The 22,542-nt window shown below is 45.8% G+C and overlaps 1 protein-coding gene and 1 long non-coding RNA gene across 2 annotated transcripts in view; one reads left to right on the top strand and one right to left on the bottom strand.

The window, feature by feature from the left end:
- On the top strand, nt 1,062-2,713 carry LOC110260454. The gene is made up of 2 exons (XR_002343765.1): nt 1,062-1,546; nt 2,329-2,713. It is a non-coding gene; the product is annotated as an uncharacterized LOC110260454 (long non-coding RNA).
- POP1 (POP1 homolog, ribonuclease P/MRP subunit) overlaps nt 9,186-22,542 on the bottom strand; it is a 47,669-nt gene continuing 34,312 nt past the window's right edge. Inside the window, exons 12-16 of the mRNA XM_003481375.4 lie at nt 20,791-20,906; nt 18,422-18,613; nt 16,771-16,925; nt 12,084-12,413; nt 9,186-10,767 (exon numbers count right to left, since the gene is read on the bottom strand). Of these exons, the coding sequence (XP_003481423.1) occupies nt 10,128-10,767; nt 12,084-12,413; nt 16,771-16,925; nt 18,422-18,613; nt 20,791-20,906 (1,433 nt within the window). The 3' untranslated portion in view covers nt 9,186-10,127. The remainder of the gene's footprint in view (nt 10,768-12,083; nt 12,414-16,770; nt 16,926-18,421; nt 18,614-20,790; nt 20,907-22,542) is intronic.

A 22,542-nucleotide genomic window follows, 5' to 3' on the forward strand; every position in this document is an offset into this window, starting at 1 on the left:
TGCTATTTCATCACACCCAAAAAGAGTGACATTCAAATTTGTGAAAACTTAGTGAGTGGCAAAAATATCAGAATCTTAGAAGAGGAAAAAAACCCAAAAGATGCCTATTCTGGTGATTCTCAGACATGATCCCACGAATGGCTGTGTTGGAATCACAGAGAGCTTAAAAAGTATTACAGATTTCAAGACCACAGATGCTAAGAAATTTGTGTTTTTATCAAAATCCCCAGATGCTTGTAATGACAACAAGATTTGGGGGTTTTTTTGGTTGGTTGTTTTGGCTTAATTTTTGGCCACACCCACAACAATGCAGAAGTTCCCAGGCCAGGGATCAAACCCCAGCCACAGCAGTGACCCAAGCCACTACAGTGACAATGCCAGATCCTTAACCCGCTGCGCGTGGAGAGAACGGACACCGGGTTTAGAAGCCAATAACTCGGTCCACAGCTCCTGCAACTTTCCTGTGGACGTGACTCGCCTAGTGACCTTACGGAAACACAGACTCCTTCCAGGAGGTCTGGGGTGTCGCCTGAGACCCCGAATTTCTAGTACTGATGCTGCTGGTCTCAGGACCATGTTTTAAGTAGCAAGATTGTTCTCCAACCTCCCCCAAATTACTGAGGAGGCTGATAACCTGAGCTGCAGGCATGGGAGAAGAAGCCAGAAGGGAACCACTGAGTTGGGAGAAAAAAAATGAGGTGGGTTTGGGGAGAGCAGAAGGGAGGCTGGGAGCTACAAAGCCATCCCTAGAGCCAGCACATCTCCACGGGGGGAGGGGGAGGCAGATGGATTTTCTTACCAGACAACCATTTTGGGACTTGTTTCTTTCTTTTTTCGTCTTTTTGCCTTTTCTAGGGCCGCACCTGCAGCATAGGGAGGTTCCCAGGCCAGGGGTCGAATCAGAGCTGTAGCTGCCTGCCTACACCACAGCCACAGCAAAGCAGGATCCTTAACCCACTGAGCAAGGCCTGGGATCGAACCCACAACCTCGTGGTTCTTGGTCAGATTCTTTAACCACTGAGCCACCACAGGAACTCCAGAACTTGTGTCTTAATGGCTGTGATAGGGATGGAGAAGGCACAGGTGGTTGTAGAGGAGTCCCAACAGGGGATCATGGATAAAGAGGGAAACCTGGGGGATGCCGGGAGACCTCTGTAAGTTCAAGAAAACCATCAGCACAAGGCAGGCTTGCTTAACTGGTGCAGGTGCGACAATTGCCTCAGGTCCTTGGGTGGGGGCTGGGATGAGACCTGCATTCAGATTCAGACCAAGGGCAGGAGTTTGAAGACCGCCCTTCAGCTGATTGGAATACACACCATACTACGAAGGAGGAGCTACTACTCCCTGAAAGGAAGAGGCGGGCCTTTCCAGTCCCCACCCCCCTTGGATGATAAAAGTGTGGCCCACCCGGATCCGCGGGCAGAGAGATTTCTTGCCTGTCCCCTTCCGTCTCTGATCATGTCCCATCACTTTGTCTCTCTCTGAATTCCTCCTTCTTCTTCTTGGAGACATGAAGAACCTGAACCTCAGTGAGTCCAGACACAGGGTGAGTGATTCGAATTTGAAACCATGGGTTTAAGTCCCAATCTGGGTTTTGGCTGGTTCGAGTCTCCGCACGTGGGTTCAAGACCCAATCTGCGTTCTGGCTGGGTTCCGGCCGTCGGGGCTATCAGTTTCAGTTGTTGCAGGCGCACAGTGGGGAATATTCAGAACCACACCAGGCAGGGCTCAAAAAAGGGAGACAGGCTCTCTGTGGAGACTCCCTGTGCCAAGTCTGAGATCTGACGGGGGCTGGACCATGGCTGCCCCCACTTTGAGCCGATTCATAGTCTCTATGCCAACTGCTAGCATTTATTCCAGAACGTTCATCAAGTAGTGGGCACCTCCCAACTCCCCCATATAGGCACGTGTGTCACGCACTGCACAGAAACACACACAGACACTTTGGTTTCTCAAAAGTGGCACCAGGAGAGTCACTGGTCCCAAGAGGTTTACCCCCTGGGAGAAGAGAAGTTCAGACTTGCAGCAGCATCGTGCTGGGGATAGGGGTAGCAGACAGCACAATGCCTTAGCTACACTCCTGGTTCTGCCTCGGGGCTCCATGCGGCCACCCCAGCCCCTGCGCAAGCCTGGAGGCACAAGGAAATGAACACTCCCCAGGGGAGCCCTTGCCCAGGAGGCATGAGAGCTGGTAAAGAGGTCCCCCTCTCCTGGGCCTCACAGGGACAGTGCAGGAAGCACTCACTCGCCCTGGGGTGACGGCTGAATATGGTGCCTCCCACTTTAACTCCTTCCCCAGCTTCCTCTAACACATCCCTATTCCCGCAGGGCGCTTCCTAAAATCAACTACCTGCATGTTAGCCGACCAGGCTCTGCTTTGGAGGAAAACCAAGATCACACATGCCTCAAGCAGTAGCGGCTAAATCCTGCAGGGCGAGGGAGGAGAAGGCTGGAGACTTCAGAGAGGGTTCCCAGTGACCCAGAACGTCAGAGGCGCTCCCGAAAGTCAGCAGCCCCTGGCCGGGGCTCACGCAGCTGTGCAGGAGTGTCCTGAGAACAAATTCTGTCTTGTCCAAAACATAATGTAAGGTCCTCCGTGAGATGTTGGAAATGAGAGAAGGGAAACTGAAAGCAATGATGCTTGTTTAGCCTGGAGAAGATAAAGCAAAAAGTTCATCACTGACTTCCCGAAAATAAAGGGCTAGTTCTCAGAGTCAGCTGACAGAAGAAGGGCTGAGGGGAGAGGGGCTGAATCTGGGGCTGAAGGGGCAGTTGGCCCATCAGTGGAGATGGCATCTCTGGGTGGAGTAATGAGCTCACCATCATTGGAGGCATTCAGCTCGGGATGGGGAGCAAACATATTGGGGATCATGTGAATGGGATTCATTTTTTAGATGGGAGCTTTTATTTTTTATTTTATTTTTTATTTTTTGTCTTTTATCCTTTTTAGGGCCGCACCTGCGGCATATGGAGGTTCCCCGGCTAGGGGTCTAATTGGAGCTGTAGCCGCCAGCTTACGCCAGAGCCACAGCAACGCCAGATCCTTAACCCACTGAGCAAGGCCAGGGATCGAACCCGCAACCTCATGGTTCCTAGTCAGATTCATTTCCACTGCACTACAACGGGAATTCCAAGATGAGAGCTTTTAAAGTTGTTTCTTCTCCAGGCCCCTATTTAAAAATCATGGAGCCTTTCCAAACTAGGATCTTGGGATTAGGGTCTACCCCTAAAGAGGGAATAGTGAGTGATCTGAGTTATGAGGAGTTGAGCTCACAAACTCCCCCATCCCAACGGCACACACACCTAAGGCACACACACCTAAACCGTATTTGTGTTTTAGTTCTGATGTTTTTCCCAGAGCAGGCCGTTTTCTCGTGAGGTCTTGGCGCCACCTACTGGCGTATCAGTCCATTACAACATACACTGGGGATAAACAGGGTTGTAGTTTAACACCAACACCCTCTGATTAAAGCATCGATTCAACAAAAATATATAAAATACAAGGTGGGAGTGAGGACTGTTCTAGAACCGGAGGTACAACAGCAACCTGATAAGACATGGTCTCCCCTTCATGAGGCTCACAGCCTAATGGAGTACACAACAAACAAGCAGACGGAAGAATCATAGGGGTTCCCTGGTGGCTCAGCAAGTTAAGAATTGTCACTGCTGTGGCTGGGGTCACAGCTGTGGTGTGGGTTCAGTCCCTGGCCTGGGAACTTCCACATGCAGCAGACGCAGCCCAAAAAAAAAGAATCTTTGTACGTTGTGATGTCATCAGGCAATAAGCCCATTGTGTGACAGAAAATAACACTGGCTGGAGAAGGGCTCGCTGAGAGGTCAAGCTCAGCAGGATGGGCTGAGAGGGAACAGGGGGCAGAAAGCCTGGTGGGGAGGGGCAAGAATGTTCCACAAAGGCAAAACACAGCACAGGCCAAGGCTTGGTAGCATTAAGAGGCTTGCTGTTCAAGGAGCCTAAAAATCAGTGTGTTCAATGCAAAGTGAAGAGACCAATGGGGGTGCAGTGAGGCTGGGAGAGGCCCTGGGACTGGTCCTGGTCTGTGAGCATTTCCCTAAGCAAAAACACACAGAGGGTTACCGTGGGTTCTTTCAGAACAGCACCTGGTTGAATTTTAATTTTAAAAAAGGGGGCTAGGAGTTCCTGTCATGGCTCAGTGGTAACGAATCTGACCAGTATCCATGAGGATGCAGGCTCCATCCCTGGCCTTGCTCAGTGGGTTAAGGATCCAGCATTGCTGTGAGCTGTGGTAAGTCACAGATGCAGCTCGGATGTGGCGTGGCTGTGGTGTAGGCCAGTGGCTACAGCTCCGATTCGACCCCTAGCTTGGGAACCTCCATATGCCACGGGTGCAGCCCTAAAAAGACAAAAAATAAAATTTAAAAGGGGGAGAAGGAAAATGCCATTTTGTGAACTTGGCCATTTGGTCAGATACAGCAGGACCCCATCCTGGGCTGTCAGTGACAGCTGTGTGCTCTGCTCACGCCAGCCTCCAACTGCTCCTGCCCTGCCCGTGTCCCCACAGCTGATAAGCTTGTGTGTCCTTGGCTAACAGCCTCCAACCTCATAGTAAAGTCTAGAACAGTGGTTCTCAGTCTCAGTGGCCAGTCAGCTGGAGCTCCTCAGAATCCCAATGACAGGCCACACCCCTGACTCGTTAAATCGCATCCCAGGGGCTGGGCCCAGGCGCCAGGGCTTTAAAAGCTCCCAGGTGATTCCGGGGCGCAGCCAAGATTGAGAACAGCTGATCTAGAAGCACGCGCCCCAAGAGAAAAACCAAAGATGACTTCGTTTTATACTCCCAAGTTGTGAAGGTTATACAAGGAGCCAGCCTCTTTGCCAGGAGGAAGCCCCCACTCTGCTCCCTTGGGCTTCCACCTGGCTGCTTCACCCATCAACAGACCTGTGAGCTGAGCCCGCTAAAGGCACAGGAGTTGAAGCTTTTGCAACAGAGCAAAGGCTCTCATGCCCTTGGTGCAGAAAGCCAAACTCTGCAAGGGGGAGTTTGCGGCAAAGGAAGGGCTGATTTGCAGGTGCCCAGCAAGTGTGGGAGACAAGAATCAGATCCACTTGGTCTTGGAGTTAGGGGTGTTTTTTAAGGGGGAAGATCAAAGAAGCTGGAATCAATCATCATTGGTGACATTTCTGTGACATGTCTTTTTTTTTTTTTTTTTTTTTTTTTGGCTTAAACAATACAAGTTTATTATGTTACAAGTTTCTGTAGGTCAGAAGTCCTACGTGGGTCTCCCTGGGCTAAAATTAAGGTGTCAGCAGGGCTGTGTTCCTCTCTGGAGGCTCTAAGGGAAGATCCTTTTCTTTTTTTTTTTAATTATTTTCCCACTGTACAGCAAGGGGGTCAGGTCATCCTTAGATGTATACATTGCAGTTACAGTTTTTTCCCCCACCCTTTCTTCTGTTGCGACATGAGTATCTAGACATAGTTCTCAATGCTATTCAGCAGGATCTCCTTATAAATCTATTCTAGGTTGTGTCTGATATGCCCAAGCTCCCGATCCCTCCCACTCCCTCCCCTTCCCATCAGGCATCCACAAGTCTCTTCTCCAAGTCCATGATTTTCTTTTCCGAGATGTTCATTTGTGCTGGATATTAGATTCCAGTTATAAGTGATATCATATGGTATTTGTCTTTGTCTTTCTGGCTCATTTCACTCAGTATGAGATTCTCTAGTTCCATCCATGTTGCTGCAAATGGCATTATGTCATCCTTTTTTATGGCTGAGTAGTATTCCATTGTGTATATATACCACATCTTCCGAATCCAATCATCTGTCGATGGACATTTGGATTGTTTCCATGTCTGTGACATGTCTTAATTGCAGTTTCCCAGGGGTCAGGATGTGGTTTATGATTCTCTGACCAGGTGGTCCATGGCTTGGGGTCCTGTCAGCTCATCCTGTCCTGGAGACACAACCTAAGTCTCTATAATAATGATGTTATCGGTTATCAACAGCACTTTTAGTTGTTAATGAATGATCTTATTCATCTGACTCTGATGAGTGTTCAGTGAGCACACGTTTGAAGCAAGGGAATAAAGTTGGGGGTAGAGAGAGTAAGTATAAACTTGATAAGAGAACCAGAGTTCCCGTCGGGGTGCAGCGGAAACGAAGCCAACTAGGAACCATGAGGTTGCGGGTTCGATCCCTGGCTTCGCTGAGTGGATTAAGGATCCGGCGTTGCTGTGAGCTGTGGTGTAGGTTGCAGACGTGGCTTGGATCTGACGTGGCTGTGGCTGTTGGGTAGGCTGGCAGCTGTATCTCTGATTCGTCCCCTAGCCTGGGAATCTCCATATGCTGCAAGTGCATCCCGAAAAAGCCAAAAAAAAAAAAAAAAAAAAAAAAAAAAAAAAACCTTTGTAAAGGAACCCAGCTTTAGGAGGGGCTGGCTTCAGTTTCCACCACCTCATGACTCATTCTCATTTTCCCAAGGTGCAGGGGCTCCAGACTGAGCCTGAGGACCTCTAGCCACAGAATTCAACCCCAGTCACACATCAGAACAGCCCAAGAGTTTGTAAGAAATGCTGAGGCTTGAACCCAACCTTCGACTGTTTTCCAGGAGAGGCCTGGGCTACCCGGTGGTTCTAACACGCGGTCAGGAGTAAAAGCCACCGTTGTCAAAGACAAGGCAGCACCCGTGGTCCTTGACATCTTGGGGCCACCAGCATGGCTGTGTGACTGGGTTACTCCTGCTGCTGCTCCAAGAGACCCCCAGTTGCTTTGTCACCTCCCATCACCAGTTAAGCATCCTGGTCCTGGCCCCAGCTCCTGCGCTCCCCCAGCCTCAGACTGGCCACCGCAAGCAGATCGGGTGAGGACGACCAGGGAGCCCATCCGGCTGCCGACCTCCCACAGGCTGGGAGGAAAAAACTCAACTGGGCACCTGACAACCAAGACAGCAATGTGACACAGTACACAACGGGCTGGCTACCTACTGACTTCTGAATAACAGGAGGGCGAACACAATCAAGCTAAGGAACTGGCAACATGCATGTAAGTGGCACCTGTCCTGCGTGGGTCTGCATACAGCGTGTATCGCTGACGCTGCCTGCCTCAAAGGAAAACTACCCAACCCGCACCTCAAGCCTAAGGGGGTATAAGGTAAGAGTGGTGACATACGGGTGGTAAAAATCCAGGAGACTTAAGTTTTGTTATTGGTGTGGCTTATCTGCATTTTCTAACTTCCGATGCATATGGATTATTTATTTATTTATTTGTCTTTTTTAGGCCCACAACAGCAGCATATGGAGGTTCCCAGGCTAGGGGTTGAATCAGAGCTGTAGCTGCCAGCCACAGCCACAGTCACAGCCACGTGGGATCTGAGCCTCATCTGTGACCTACACACAGTTCATGGCAACACTGCATCCTTAACCCACTGAGTGAGGACAGGGATGGAACCCACATCGGCAGCTACAGCTCTGATTTGGCCCCTAATCTGGGAACCTCCATGTCCCTAGGTGAGGCCCTATTTAAAAAAAAAAAAAAAAAAAAAAAAGATAAAAATATCACTCATGTACTATTTTAAGAAAGGAGAGCATAATTACACAGTCAATTCTGTTTCATCACAATTCAGGTATGTAGCTGGTCTCCGACTGTTGAGCTCACAATTCTGCTGTTCAGAACACCTCCTGACTGAACAAAACCTCTGCCCCTCAACAAGAAGGCAGGGCTACAGTGTAATTTGGTAGCTCGGCAGACACCCAGGAAGATCACAATAGAGTGGCTCCTCCATCCCATGGTTATAGAGAATAAGACCATTCCTATCAGTCGTCTTCATAAGAGAAGTGGATTCTTTACTGTGTATGTGCAGGATGTGTTACACTGTTTTGCAAAGTACGTTGTATGAAACCAGTGTTCTCTGGACAATGGATGCAAAAGGGAGGGATTGGGGGGGGGGTCTGTGATAGACTTCCTTCCTGCAGGGATGTGCAGAACCCCAACCATACTAATATTCACCCTGAATCAGCAACAGGAGGATAGATAGTGTTTGGCTTTCCCCAAATGTTTGGTTTTCCCCAAATGTATGTAGCCATGAAAGACTTTTTTTCCTAGGGACCAGTGCTCCTAGGAATACTACTTTGGGAAATGCTTGTCTATCCTTTCAGCATGTAGCTCTTTGACCTGCCACCACAAAGCCGAGCAATTGTGCCCTGTCTCCTGTGATAAAGGCGGGCAGCAGGCCCCACACAAGGTGCTGTAAGAATAAGACTGAGTGACACAGTTCGCTCAGACTTGTCATCAAGTGAGCTGAGCCACAGATGAGGTGGCTTAGAGCCTAGAAAACAAACAAAGAATGGCCCACTAAATATTAACAGTCAAGCATCAGGTGACATTTTAATTTATTCTGCTTATAGATGCCACTAAGTTATACTTTTGTTTTTTTCCAGTCTCATTTGTGTTGGACACAGATTCAGAGGCATGGTGAGAGAGAAAGCAACAGACGTTTCTTTGGCTACTGTAAAACTTGCTGTGTCTCTCCCCAACTTATCACTTCCAGAGTGATGTCATGTGCTACTGCAAAAACACCATGCATTTACTTAACAACACCTAACTACACTTTAAATTAAAACCCCACATAAGACCTGCTAGAAATGTGTGGCAGCAAAGAATGGAGTAAGGGTATGAGTGAGGCATGCATGGCAAAGAAAGTTGCCAAGCACCTAATTTCCCTGCAAGTGAAAAAAAGCAGTGATGACTCCCCTCTTCCTATGGGATGGGATGAGAGCTCTCTTATACCCTGCTCAAAGTGTCAGGCGGACAGTGGAATTGCATGAATGGTTAACAGGAGCTGGTCATTTTAGTTACCAACTTTCAGAGGTCATCACTGTACTGCATGGCCACATTCCCCAAAGTATGTTTCCTAAGAACATTGGCCCTTCAAAGTGCTCCTTGAGGAGTTCCTATCATGGCTCAGCGGTTAACAAACCCATCTAGTATCCACGAGGATTCAGGTTCAATCCCTGGCCTCATTCAGTGGGTAAAGGATCTGGCATTGCCCTGAGCAGTGGTGTAGGTGGCAGACACAGCTTGGATCTTGCGTTGCTGTGGCTGTGGCTGTGGCTGGCAGCTATAGCTCCAATTCAACCCCTAGCCTGGGAACCTCCATATGCCACAGGTGTGGCCCTAAAAAGGAAAAAAAAAAGACACACTCCAATATTCACTGCAGCACTATTTACAATAGCCAAGGACGGTAGCAACCTAAAATGGTCTTTGACAGAGGAATGCATAAAGAAGATGTGGTACATAATATATACAATGGAATATTACTCAGCCATAAAAACAAATACCATTTGCAGCAACATGGGTGGACCTAGAGATTATTAAGACAAAGGTAAATATCATATGATATCACGTATATGTGGAATCTAATAAAAAATGATACAAAAGAACTTATTTATAAAACAGAAACAAATTCACAGATTTCCAAAGAAAACGTATAGTTACCATAGGGAAAAGCATGGGGAGGGATAAATTAGGAGGATAGGAATAACATATACCCCTTACTGTATATGAAATAGGTAATTAATGAGGACCTACTGTATAGCACAGGGAAATCTACCCAACCGTCTGTAATAACCTATATGGGAAAAAAAATGGATCTATGTCTAGGTATAACTGATTCACTCTGCGGTACCCCTGAAACTAATACAACACTGTTAAGCCCACTAACTCCAATAAAATTTTAAAAACAAAGATTTTAAATTAAATAAAATCATTAAACAACCATTGTCACTTATCTCATGACTACAAGATTTTTCAAACAGATGTGACAGCCCTCTGTTCCTGATTAAAAAAAAGGGGGGGGACAAGAAAACATTATTTTCATCAAGAATTACAGAGACCAAGATATCAAAATACATAAGCTTTTGGCCATATAAAGCATTACAGCAAAGACAGGGGAAGAGGGACAGCAATGAGATTACTGGAATCTGGAATGAGATTACATTTCATCCATTTGCATAAATACGTAATGTTAATTCTTGTTTCCAAGGAATTTCACACAACATTTTGAAACAGAAGAAGGTGAAAACAACTCTCCAGTTATGGGACTTGGCAAATACAGTTATTATCTCTACCTGCCAGGATGTAAACTGACCCTCACACCTCAATAGCGATCCTTGCAAATCGATACTGCAGAGAGGCAGGCGGCCTCAGTAACACGAGGCCCCTCTCTGCTCCCGGCTGGCTGGACAGCATATCCAGCAGGCCCGTCAAACTAACAAACCCCAGGGCCGCTCCACAGCCAACAGCCATGGAAAAGTCTCCCTGTGTGACAAAGCCCAGGAGGACTCTGGAACAGTGAGAAGTCACAACCGGGAGCGGGCCAGACCACAAGCCCAGGGTCAGAGCCTGGTGCCCAGGGGGGTCCCCCTCGGCCAGGCCTTCGGCTGCAGCAGGCCCTGGGCTCTGCCTCTTCTCCCTTTTCTTCTGCTCCTTCTGTTTCCGGATCTTGCTCTTGAAGGGGTCGCTGTGCTTGGATTCCTGGGGCCCACGGTAGAGCCGATCCCGGCTGAGCTGGAGGAGGTCCTCCTCGGCTGGGACACAGATCATGGTGTGCGGCTCGGGGCTGCCCTTGCTGAGCAGGGACAGCCTGACCCACACCAGGGCCCGGGGGAAGCGGTCCGAGATGGACAGGCAGGCCTCTCTGGTCAAGTCCTGCTGCCCTCTGCCAGGAGCTCGCTGGGCTGCCCGACTGTCCCCACACCAGGCTGACAGCTGCCTCAGTAACTTTCTGCTCCTGCATGAAGTGAGAGAGAGATGTTTTGAGGATATTTTGTTCAGGGAGAAAATATCCAGTTAGAAAACTGAGCACTGCTAGAGTTCATCTGATTTTTTTACATTCCATTTGTAAATGAAATGGGGAAAGGATCAAAACTTTAATTTTTGGAGGTGGGGGTGTTGTGTTTTTTTTTGCTTTTTAGGGCCAAACCTGCAGCATATGGAAATTCCCAGGCTAGGGGTCGAATTGGAGCTGCGGCTGCCAGCCTACACTACAAGTCACAGCAACATGGGATCTGAGCCTCATCTGTGACCTACACCACAGTTCACGGCAATGCTGGATCCTTAACGCACTGAGCAAAATCAGGGATTGAACCTGCATCCTCATGGATGCTAGTCGGGCTCGTTACCACTAAGCCACAATGGGAACTTCCAAAACTTTAATTTTTAAAAAAATCACACATTTACACATTTTTCCAATGATATTTTTCTTTCATATGTCTACCATTCTGTGCAGTGGGTTAAAGGATCTGGCGTTGCCACAGCTATGGCACAGGTGGCAGCTGCCCTTCAGATTCAACCCCTGGCCCAGGAACGTGCTTATGCCACAGGTGCAGCCATTTTTAAAAAAAAACAAAGCAACTTGTTGAAGGCAGACAAAAATAAAGACAGTAGGGTAGAATCTATGGCTGTAATCACTGTAAGAGAATTAAGAGAGGACCTGCTATTTTCCATGAGAAAAGAAACTCTAAGGGACAGTTATATGAAAAGAAAGAAAGAAGGCTATGAAATTACAAGGTTACTATACAGAAAAATAAGTAGCAAGCAAGAGGGGTGGCACTCTTTTAAAATCAGAGAATAAAGAGTAACTGATAACCAGAACTGAGGAGCCTGCAGCAGCCCTGGGAGAAGAACACGCTCGCTCTGTGACTTGATGATATAGCACCAAGATCGGGGACCTAGGCAGCCACAAACGCAGATCATTCACAAGCAACTGGAAGAAATCTCACTCAGCGATTTCAAGCAAAGAATGTTGCCAGGGGTTCCTTGTTACCGGAGATCACACGCGTGGAGGTACAGCTTTGCGAGCAAAGACAAAGCATGGGGAAAACCAGCCCTGGTTTAGCTCTACTGATGATATGAGTTTCAGTCATTTCATCAGCTAGCATCATGCCCCAAATCAAATGTGATTTAACCCTCTCCCTGAGCCCTCTACGATACACTGAAGGGCTGGCTTTCCCTTCTAAAAGGGAAAAATCTACCTGGGCTTTGTGTCAGGGGACAGTATTAGAAAACAGACGATCCAAAATGCATCCAGAAGTCATGTGCACTTACCTCACAACGCAGAGGAGACTACGGGGGGCACCCCGGCCTGCTACCCACTTGGTCCCCGCCGGGGCTGGACAATCTGTGTCCATCATGTCTGCGTCGTTTAGGGATGTGCCCGCATCATCAGAGAGCTGCAGAGTCCTTTGGGCTGTGGGAGCACAAGGCACCACGTCTCTCCTGGGGCCACTCTCCTCACCCCCTGGAGAGGGAATTGCCGGTGATTCCTCCCGGGCCTGGACCCTTGATTCCCAGTCTCGAGTTAACTGCTCCCAGGGACAGCAGAAAGGTGCCAGAGTGCCAAGCTTAACGTAATTGGGCCGTTTGGCAGGAGGGCGTCTAAAGGAAATCAAAGGGGAGAACCAATTTTGAGCAGTTTAGGATTGGACAATCGAGATAACCACAGCCTTATACAACTCAACAGCAAAAAAGCCAACAACCCAATGGAAAAATGAGCAAAAGACCCAAATAGACATTTCTCCAAGGAAGATACACAGATGGGCAACAAGCACATGAAAAAATGCTCAACATCACTGATTATTAGAGAAAGGCAAATCAAAACTACTATGAGGTACTGCCTCACACCAGTCAGAATGGCCATAATATTAAGTCCACAAATAACAAATGCCAGAGAGGGTGTGGAGAAAAGGGAACCCTCCTGCACTGTTGGTGGGAATGTAAATTGGTACAACCACTATGGAAAACAGTATGGAGGTGCCTCAGAAAACTATATAGGAGTTCCCGTCGTGGCGCAGTGGTTAACGAATCCGACTAGGAACCATGAGGTTGCGGGTTCGATCCCTGCCCTTGCTCAGTGGGTTAACGATCCGGCGTTGCCGTGAGCTGTGGTGTAGGTTGCAGACGCGGCTCGGATCCCGCGTTGCTGTGGCTCTGGCGTAGGCCGGTGGCTACAGCTCCGATTCAACCCCTAGCCTGGGAACCTCCATATGCCGCGGGAGCGGCCCAAGAAATAGCAACAACAACAACAAAAAAGACAAAAGACAAAAAAAAAAAAAAAAAAAAAAAAGAAAACTATATATAGAACTACCATATGACCCAGCAATCCCACTCTTGGGCATATATCCCAACAAAACTTTCCTTGAAAAAAAAGACACATGCATGTTCATTGCAGCGCAAGAGCCAAGACATGGAAACAACCTAAATGTCTATCAACAGATGAATGTATTAGAAGATGTGGTATATATGCACAATGGAATATTACTCAGCTGTAAAAAAGAACAAAATAATGCCATTTGCAGCAACATGGATGGAACTGGAAACTCTCATACTAAGTGAAGTAAGTCAGAAAGAGAAAGACAAATACCACATGATATCACTTTTATCTGGAATCTAATATATGGCACAAATGAACCTTTCCGCAGCAAAGAAACTCATGGACTTAGAGAAGAGATTTGTGGTTGCCCAGGGGGAGGGAGTGGGATGGACTGGAAATTTGGGGTTCATAGATGCAAACTATTGCCTTTGGAATGGATAAGCAGTGAGATCCTGCTGTATAGCACTGGGAACTATATATATCTAGTCACTTATGATGGAGTATGATAATGTGAGAAAAAGAATGTATACATGTATGTGTGACTGGGTCACCATGCTATACAGTAGAAAATTGACAGAACACTGTAAACTAGCTATGATGGAAAAAATAAAAATCATTTTAAAAAAAGATAACCACGGCCTATTTAAAAAACAAACATACCCAAAAAAGTGTACTAAGAAATATGATAAAAAATAATAATGACCAACCCTACTGGCTGAGCTTTTTTGTTTTCTTTTACAGTTCTTGCTGTAATAGACAATGCACCCACAAGGTCCCCCAGCAAAGCCCATTCTGTTGACATTCAACCCTCAACCTAAGCCACGCCAGCCCCTGATTGGCAGAACATGCCTGGGGAAGAACACGCAATAGTCCTGAATGGTCTCACGGTATAAACACAAAACTCAAGAGGATGCTTACCTTTCTTACAAATCTCTTTTATGTTTCTCCAGTCAATTCCATCTTTCACTCCCCTAGACACTGTATCAACTCCTCTCCTCAAATCTCCGTGGCTTCTCTCCCCCTCTTACTCGTAGCAAATAACCTTGTCTCTTTTCTACTGAGTAGACGTCACAATCAGGAGGGTACTACCCAATCTTTCCAGCATCTAACCTACCTAAATCTGTATTCACACTGCAGAGTCAGCCTTCCGGCCTATTAAAATGAGAGCACTGGAATTCCTGCTGTGGCACAATGGGATCGGCAGCTTCTCTGCACCACCAGGACGTAGGTTCAACCCCAGGTCCGGCACAGTAGGTTAAAGGACCCTGTGTTGCCCCAGCTACATGGTAGGTCACAACTGCAACTAGGATTTGATCCCTGGCCTGGGAACTCTGTATGCTGCAGGGCCACCAAAATAGAAAAAAATAAGATGTTTTTTCCTTTTTAGGGCCGCTCCCATGGCATGTGGAAGTTCCCAGGCTAAGGGTTGATCTAAGCTGCAGTTGCTAGCCTATACCACAGCAACGTGGGATCCAAGCCACATCTGTGACCTACATGGCAATGCCAGATCCTTAACCCACTGAGCAAGGCCAGGGATCAAACCCACATCCTCACGGATACTAGTTCGATTCTTAACCCACTGAGCCACAACAGGAACTCCAATAATAGTTTTTTTTAATTTTAAAAATTAAATGAGAGCACTGAGCCTGATCCTATGGGATGTCACCCCTCTTCCGGCTCAAGGGTTTTGCTCTTGCAATTTTAGCCTCCCTCCCTGCTCCTGGATCCCTCCCCTCAGCCTGGAAACATGTGCTTCCATCAAGAATAAGCTCCATGAGAGTAGAAAAGACTCTGTCCGCCCTGTCCGCTGCTGTAGCCTAGGTGCCTAGAAAAATGTCTGACACATGGCAGGTTCTAAATAAACATGCGCTAAATGAATAAATCAGACAAATATGTAGAGACACATATGGAAAGCTGTTCACAGAACACAGAGCAAAAAAATAAGAAATAACCTAAAGGGACACTGATAAATCATACAAGAGCCATGCCAACTCTACTTTGTAGATGGCAAACTACAACTCACAGGCCCACTGCCTGACCTGACATGACCCATGACCTAGGAATGCTTTTACATTTTTAAATGACTGAAAAAAGAGAAAATATTTCATAGCAAGTGAAAGTGACAAGAAATTCAAATTCAAATCGGAGTGGCCACATAGTGAGCCTGGAAACCAGCCACACTCGCAGAGCAGTTGCCATGGAAACCACAGGGCCCACAAAGCCAGAAATAGTTATCATCTGGCCCTTTCCAGAAAAAGTTTCCCAACACTTGATTTATTAGAGTCCTATTTATTGATATGGGAAAACATTCCATAATATACAGTTAAAAAGGTAGGTTTCAAAACAGTATAGCGTTTTTCAAAAAAAAAAAACAAACAAACAAACAAAAAAAAACGGAGAAATAAGTACTATTGTTAATTTCTTTTTTTGGCTTTTTAGGGCTGCACCCATGGCATATGGAGGTTCCCAGGCTAGGGGTCAGATCGGAGCTACAGCTGCCAGCCTACACCACAGCCCCAGCAATGCCAGATCCGAGCCTCATCTGTGACCTACAACACAGCTCACAGCAACGCCGAATCCTTAACCCACCGTGTGAGGCCAGGGATCGAACCCACATCCTCATGGATCCTAGTCGTGTTCGTTAACTGCTGAGCCACGATGGGAACACCACGATTGTCAATTAATATTTGAAAAGCACAGAGAAGCCCCTCAACTGCATACTATGGGAGGCACAGGATGTACAAACACATGATCACTGCCCTAAGAGGGTCTGTAAGCCAGCGATCCAGGAACACATCCCAGTTCATTCACTCAAGCATTCATCCATCATTCAAACAGTCGGAAAGCCAGGTAGTGCCTGTCTCTGTGGTTGCAGCAGTGAACAGAAGAGCACAACTGTGGAGCTCACAGTCACGGAAGCTCAACATTCAATTATGCACCCAATCATCAGCAACAAATGTTTAAGTTCTTAAGGCCCACTGTGCACTAAGCACTGGCGAGATACTGCAGATGCCACAGCAAACAAGAGGTCTGTGCTACTCTCATCAAAAGTTCATAAACATGTGGAGTTCCCATGTCATGGCTTAGCAGTATCCATGAGGATGAGGGTTCAATCCCCGGCCTCGCTGAATGGGTTAAGGATCCAGTGTTGCCGTGAGCTGTGATATAGGTAGGTCACAGATGCAGCTCAGATCCCACATTGCTGTGGCTGTGGTGAAGGCCGGTGGCTACAGCTCCAATTGGACCCCTAGCCTAGGAACCTCCATATGCTGCAGGTGTGGCCCTAAAAAGACAAAAAAAGAATTCATAAACATGTACTACATCGATGACTAGATACAAAGAAACCCCACAATTTCCATATTGAGGGGGGTTAGTAGTGGGACTCTATTAACAAGCACCTGGAATTCGAGTCCCCAGTGTGGGTGTTCACCATTATCCATGAATCGAATAACTACGAGAAGGGCTGTAGCCTGGAAGGGTCTGTAAAAACTGTAAAGACAATCTCCTGACCTAAGTAATATCTGCTTCATTGTGTCTCAGGAACTGACCTCACAGACAAGGCTGGGAACGTCGCATCACAGTCACTGAAACCAGGGCAAACGATATTGGCCAATGTGCATTCCCTTTAAGCCAGTTTCTTACCTTGTGTACTTTTCCAGAAGATTCTTAGCCTGCTCCTGAGCAAACTGAACTCCAGCAGGACAATCTGGGAAATCACCTGGAACATTGGGTGACCCTTTATACTGAGAATGCATTACAGTCTCTTTTAATCCTCCGACTCGTGCACCTCGATAGATCTGAAAGAAATGCCAGAGAGATCTGTCAACTACACTAATGTAAAGTGAAACTGCGGAATTCTTCGTACGGGGAAAATGGGAAACGAGAATACCCATCAAAAAGAGAGTGGATAAATACACCGGGGGATTATTCTATAATGGGTTAGCATACAACAGTCAAAATGAATGAATCAGAGCTTCCTCAATCAACATGGAAAAAGTCTCAATGCTGAGTGAATATAGCGAGTTGCAAAAAGCAAACATACGGGGAGTTATACAGAATTTAAAAACAGGACAGTCATAGTTATATTTTATTTTCGGATACACACATATTTAATAAAGCTATAAAATCATGCATGATACTAACAAACACCAAAAATAAGACTAGTGATTCCTTTAGAAGGACAAGGGAAATGGAGAGGGAGGCACAGCATGTTTCCAATGAGCCTGCAATGTCTTATTTCTTAAGTTGGATGGTGGAAGTGAAGTGTGCAAAGGTGTTCATTGTATCAGTCTCTATAGTTTTGCATGCTTGAAACAGTTCATAATTGAAAAGTCATTTAAAATTATTCCCTCCCCACAAAAAAAAAATATTCCCACTCCTAAATGATTAACTGAATGTCTCTTGCACTAAAGGCATAAACACTAAAATTAATTACCCCCATGAATCTAATACCCTGATGTGTCCTCTAATACTCAAAGAAATATTTAAACTAAGCAGGAAAAAAAAAGGACATTAGATTTTAATAAAAAATGTAGTTGCAGTTAATAAACAGATATATGTGGTTAGCACGTAAAAAATAGACGTATTCTAGGGAGTTCCCTGGAGGCGCAGCAGTTAAGAACTCAGCATTGTCAACTGCTGTGGCTTGGGGCTTGATCCCTGGTGGGGAATTTCTGCATGGCACAGGTGTGGTCAAAAACAGACAAACAAAAAACTTCCAACAATTTCATGCTACTACTATTTTAAAAATCAGGCCACTTTTAAAACCTCAAAAATTCACAAACTGTCAGCACAACTCTAATAAAAATTTGGCTCCAGGGATTTTATGAAGTTATCTCGTATCCAAGATTATAACTCTAAGAGAGGAAAAATAGCACTCAATTTCTAGATTGTACATAAAGTTAAGAACATTTTACAAAACAATAAAAATAAAAAATACAAGGAGTTCCCGTGGTGGCGCAGTGGTTAACAAATCCAACTAGGAACCATGAGGTTGCGGGTTCGATCCCTGGCCTTGCTCAGTGGGTTAAGGATCCAGCGTTGCCGTGAGCTGTGGTGTAGGTTGCAGACATGGCTCGGATCCTGTGCTGCTGTGGCTTTGGCATAGGCCAGTGGCTACAGCTCCAACTGGACCCCTAGCCTGGGAACCTCCATATGCTGCAAAAATGGCCCAAGAAATGGCAAAAAGACCAAAAAAAAAAAAAAAAAAAAAAGAATATTTTCAGCACTTGGTATTTATTAGGAATATATTTTAAACATTATCACTGTTAGGTGGAACCAAAGAGTAACTCACAAAAGGAATCCAGAAAGCCATGCCCCAGCCCTTTGGGAGCAGGACGTCCCAGCCACTTCCCCAGCCTCGCTGGTCATCACCAGTCGCTTTTCCTGGCTGTTGAATCAGTAGTATAGGAACCTTGGACTCATGGGGACCTAAAAGAAGCTGTGATCCGGGCACCAGCAACTCGCTCCTCTTCCGGTTTAAATCCTAAAGTGGAAGAAAATAATTCAAGACAGCGCTCATGTTCTGGGAGCTGCTACTGGGTCTCCCGATAAGCAGCTTTAGAAAGTTCAACGCTCTTTTAAAAAGCAAGAGAAAAGAGTTCTCAATAAACAAGTGTGAGCCATGTTAAATACAAGGTATTCCTCCCAGGATGTTTCCCTCTCTACATGTGCTTTGGTAGAAAATGCCAAATTGCCTTAAATTTGGACTAGAGTATACTAGATGATTCAAAGTTATACAATAATATACATACATTCCGCCAATTTCTTCTATCGAAATTAATCTTCTATTTTGATACTCTGTCCCTACATTTATTTAAGATTTGTGGTCATGAAGTTAAAAAGGGTACAAATAAATAACAACTTCCCAAGCAGGGGCAAGTGAGCTTGAGAAAATTTCTCAACAGGTCTTAAGGATGCTATAAATTATCTGTTAAGTGAACTGTAGGGAGGGGACAGCAGCCTCCTTTTAGTCTTTTCTTGCTGGCTAGAAAAAGAGATGAACAGGTGGGAGAGAGGCCTTCCACTGGGGAAGCTACAGAAGAAACCCCCTCCATGAGTTCCCTGGTGGCTCAGCCAGTTCAGGATCCAGCATTGTCACTGCTGTGCCTCCTGGGTTTCATCCCTGGCCTGGGAACTTCCACATGCTCCAGCTGCAGCAAAAGAGAAAAAGAAAGAGAGAGAAGAAAAAGGAAAGAAAGGAAAAAAAAAAAAGAAAGAAACCACCTGAACTCATGTATCACCAAGTCCCGAGTCTCCTTTTTTTTAGCTTAGGTCAAGTTTCCACTACCTTCTACGTGTTGGTATTTCTAAACTATCTATATTTGCACCCTCCTAACTCTCCCCCCTGGGATTGTAACCTATCTCCTAGACATCTGTTCCTAGGATATCACGAGGCCCCTCAAACTCAGTTTATCCAGGAACAAACTCTTCTTCCTTGCTCCATCACTTTCCTCCTACATGTCCCAGCTAGCTGAGAGATGCACAGTTCTCACAGTTCATCTGCTCATTTGTTCACCCCTTCAAACATTTACTGTTCACTCCTTTACTCGTTCGTTCAAGTTATTTCCTGAGCACCTGTTATGAACCAGGCACTTTGCCAGAACTTGGGAACAGCAATGACAAGTCAGACCTGGCCCCTGCTCTCTTATAGCTGAGCTCCTAAAACCAAGCTAGATGTCAAGAGCTAACCTACAAGCCTCCTTCTTTCTCACTTCCCATCTTCCAATCAACCACTGAGTCTTGTCAGCTTCACCTTCCAGGTACATGTATTAAACCCCAGCCCCTCTATTCCAGCCACACTGCCACAGCTAAAATGCCATCTGGACTATTTCAAGGGTCTCTTTAAAAGCCATCCAACCACAAGTCTCTCCAGCTCCTGTGCCCCGTCATCCCCATCCCTCTCTCCAGAGCACTGACAGAGTGAAATCTGATCATGTCAGGGCCCAGCTTAAAAATCTTCAAAGGCCACCCACATCTTCAGTCCAAATCCTTTAAATGCCTCGAGGTCTTTTATGCTCTGGCCTCATTTTATCTCTTTAGTTCCATCTCCTGCCCAACTCTTAACTCCAAGTTACTGACCTTGGAAATCCCTGAACACATCGTCCTGGTTCATGGGCTCTTGCACATGCTGTTCTCAATTCTGACAATCCTTTCTCCACCGCAGCCTTGGCTTCTGGCCCCAAGAAGTCTGGTTAATTCTGCCCACCCACCTAACAGTTAACTCAAATGCCAGCTCCTCCACCCTGGAAGCTTCTTCCCCCAGTGTCCCTAGTCTGGGTTCAGTACCCCTTCTTTGGGCTTCCCGGGTGCCCTGTCCTTCCTCACCCATAGGCTCGTCACCTACCCTATCATCAGTACAATGCCCAGTGCTGGTAGGAGTTCAAGCACTGAACTTAAAGACGGAGAACATTGAAGGGGAAAAAAGAAAAACATAAACTTAAACCCTAAGATCATCATTTCAAGAAAAGTCTTTGTATCAACTTTTTCTAGAGACTATTCTTCTCTAAGAACAGAAGGGAAAAAAAAATCGTAGTATATGTTGGAAGGGATGAATAGACTGAAAATAAGGAAGCCTGTGGGATTCTGCGAAGCATGAAAGAACTTTTGTGGTCTCTAGCGTGATCAAGTTCAACCTGTCTTCACGACTTTACCATTAGTTACCTGATCCGAGATTTTATTCTCTGTGACACTCTTACAGATATCTGGGTTCCAAAGAAAGCTATGCGAACACTCCACAGGCACACCCTCCAGAAGCAGCTGTCTAACTTTCTCATTATCTAAGAAGGAAAAGAAACAGCCTTAAACCACATTCTTTAGATCAGTGAGGTCAAATTCCGAACACTGCCAGGTGACCTCCTGTTACAAGAAAATATTCCATAGGCATTTACGTAACGTCTCTAGAGGAATTTATTTACTTGAGCAGAAACTGTTATTTTTACAGTTGGTTTCATAATCTATGAAATTACAAAGGCTCCTAAACTTATTTCTTTGACATTTTTTTAGTGTGTAAGGTGCGAATACCATAGTAAACTGCCTCTAAATAACTGCTTAATTCCACATTTAAGATAATCAGGTCTGGAGTTTCCGTGGTGGCTCAGGGAAAACGAACTCGACCAGTATCTAAGAGGATGTGGATTCGATCCCTGGCCTTGTTCAGCGGGTTATGGATCCGGTGTTGCCGTGAGCTGTAGAGTAGGTCACAGATGCGGCTGGGATCCTGCGTTACTGTGGCTGTGGCGTAGGCTGGCAGCTGCAGCTCTGATTCAACCCAGAGCCTGGGAACCTCCATATGCCACGGGTGCGGCCCAAGAAAAAAAAGAAAAGAAAAGAAAAGATAATCAAGGCTTAAGAATCACTGCATTTCTTGATAATATGCGATGACGGCACAAGCCATATTTTAACTATTGGCTTCAGAGCTCTTTATGTCACCCCAGGCCCAATGGAGGTAAGCCAAGAGACTTCATCCTTGTCTTCTGTCCCCTTATTTCAAGTCTCTGATAACCCCTTCCTATTGAACTGAATCGCGATTCCTTTCTATAAAAGGCATTTTTCACATTTCTTTACAATGAGTGTATTTTCTGTGAAACGCAGTTTCATCCCTTTAAAAAAGCCCCATCATGCCAAACAAGTGCTCTCATGGGAGAAGAGGAGGAATTTCTTCAGTTATAAACATATCTATTGTTAGAAGAGACTTCCTACCTGCAATCAGATAGGAAAAATCTTACATTGTTGGGCTGAAGAATTTTTTTAAAAAAAGGGTCAGATAATTTATGAGCGTAGGCTAAGGTCCTAAAATGCCAACATAGAGAGGTCACTTGATGGCACATAACCTGTGAGGGACTGATGGCTGAAAAAAAGTAAGCTGGAAGTAACTGGGCCCTAATATGACAGGTATCAGCAATAAACAAGTCTATGTATATTTTATACAGACATGTGAGTATATTTATGCATATTTTATACAGACGTGTTTGTGTGTGTGTATATATACACACATATATATGGTGCTATGGCATACTCTCAGCCATAAAAAGGAATAAAATCTTGCCATTTGTGACAACACAGATGGACCTAGAGGGTATTACACTAAGTGAAATGAGAGAAAGACAAATGCTATGTGATTTTACTTATATGTGTAATCTAAAAAACAAATGAACAAATATAATAAGAGTCATAGACACAGAGAGAAAACTGGTGGCTGCCAGAGGGAAGGGGATGGGGAATGAGTGAAATAAGTGAGGGAGATTAACAGATACAAATTTATAAAAGAAGCCACGAGGGTGTAACGTGTAGTGTAGGGAGTATAGTTAATAATACTGTAATTACTCTGTACAGTGATGGATCATAGTTAAAACTTATTGTGCTGATCGTTTTACAATGGAGAAAAATACCGAATCACTATGCTGTACACCTGAA

This window comes from Sus scrofa, chromosome 4 (genome assembly GCF_000003025.6).
Source record: "Sus scrofa isolate TJ Tabasco breed Duroc chromosome 4, Sscrofa11.1, whole genome shotgun sequence".
Lineage (NCBI taxonomy): Eukaryota > Metazoa > Chordata > Mammalia > Artiodactyla > Suidae > Sus > Sus scrofa.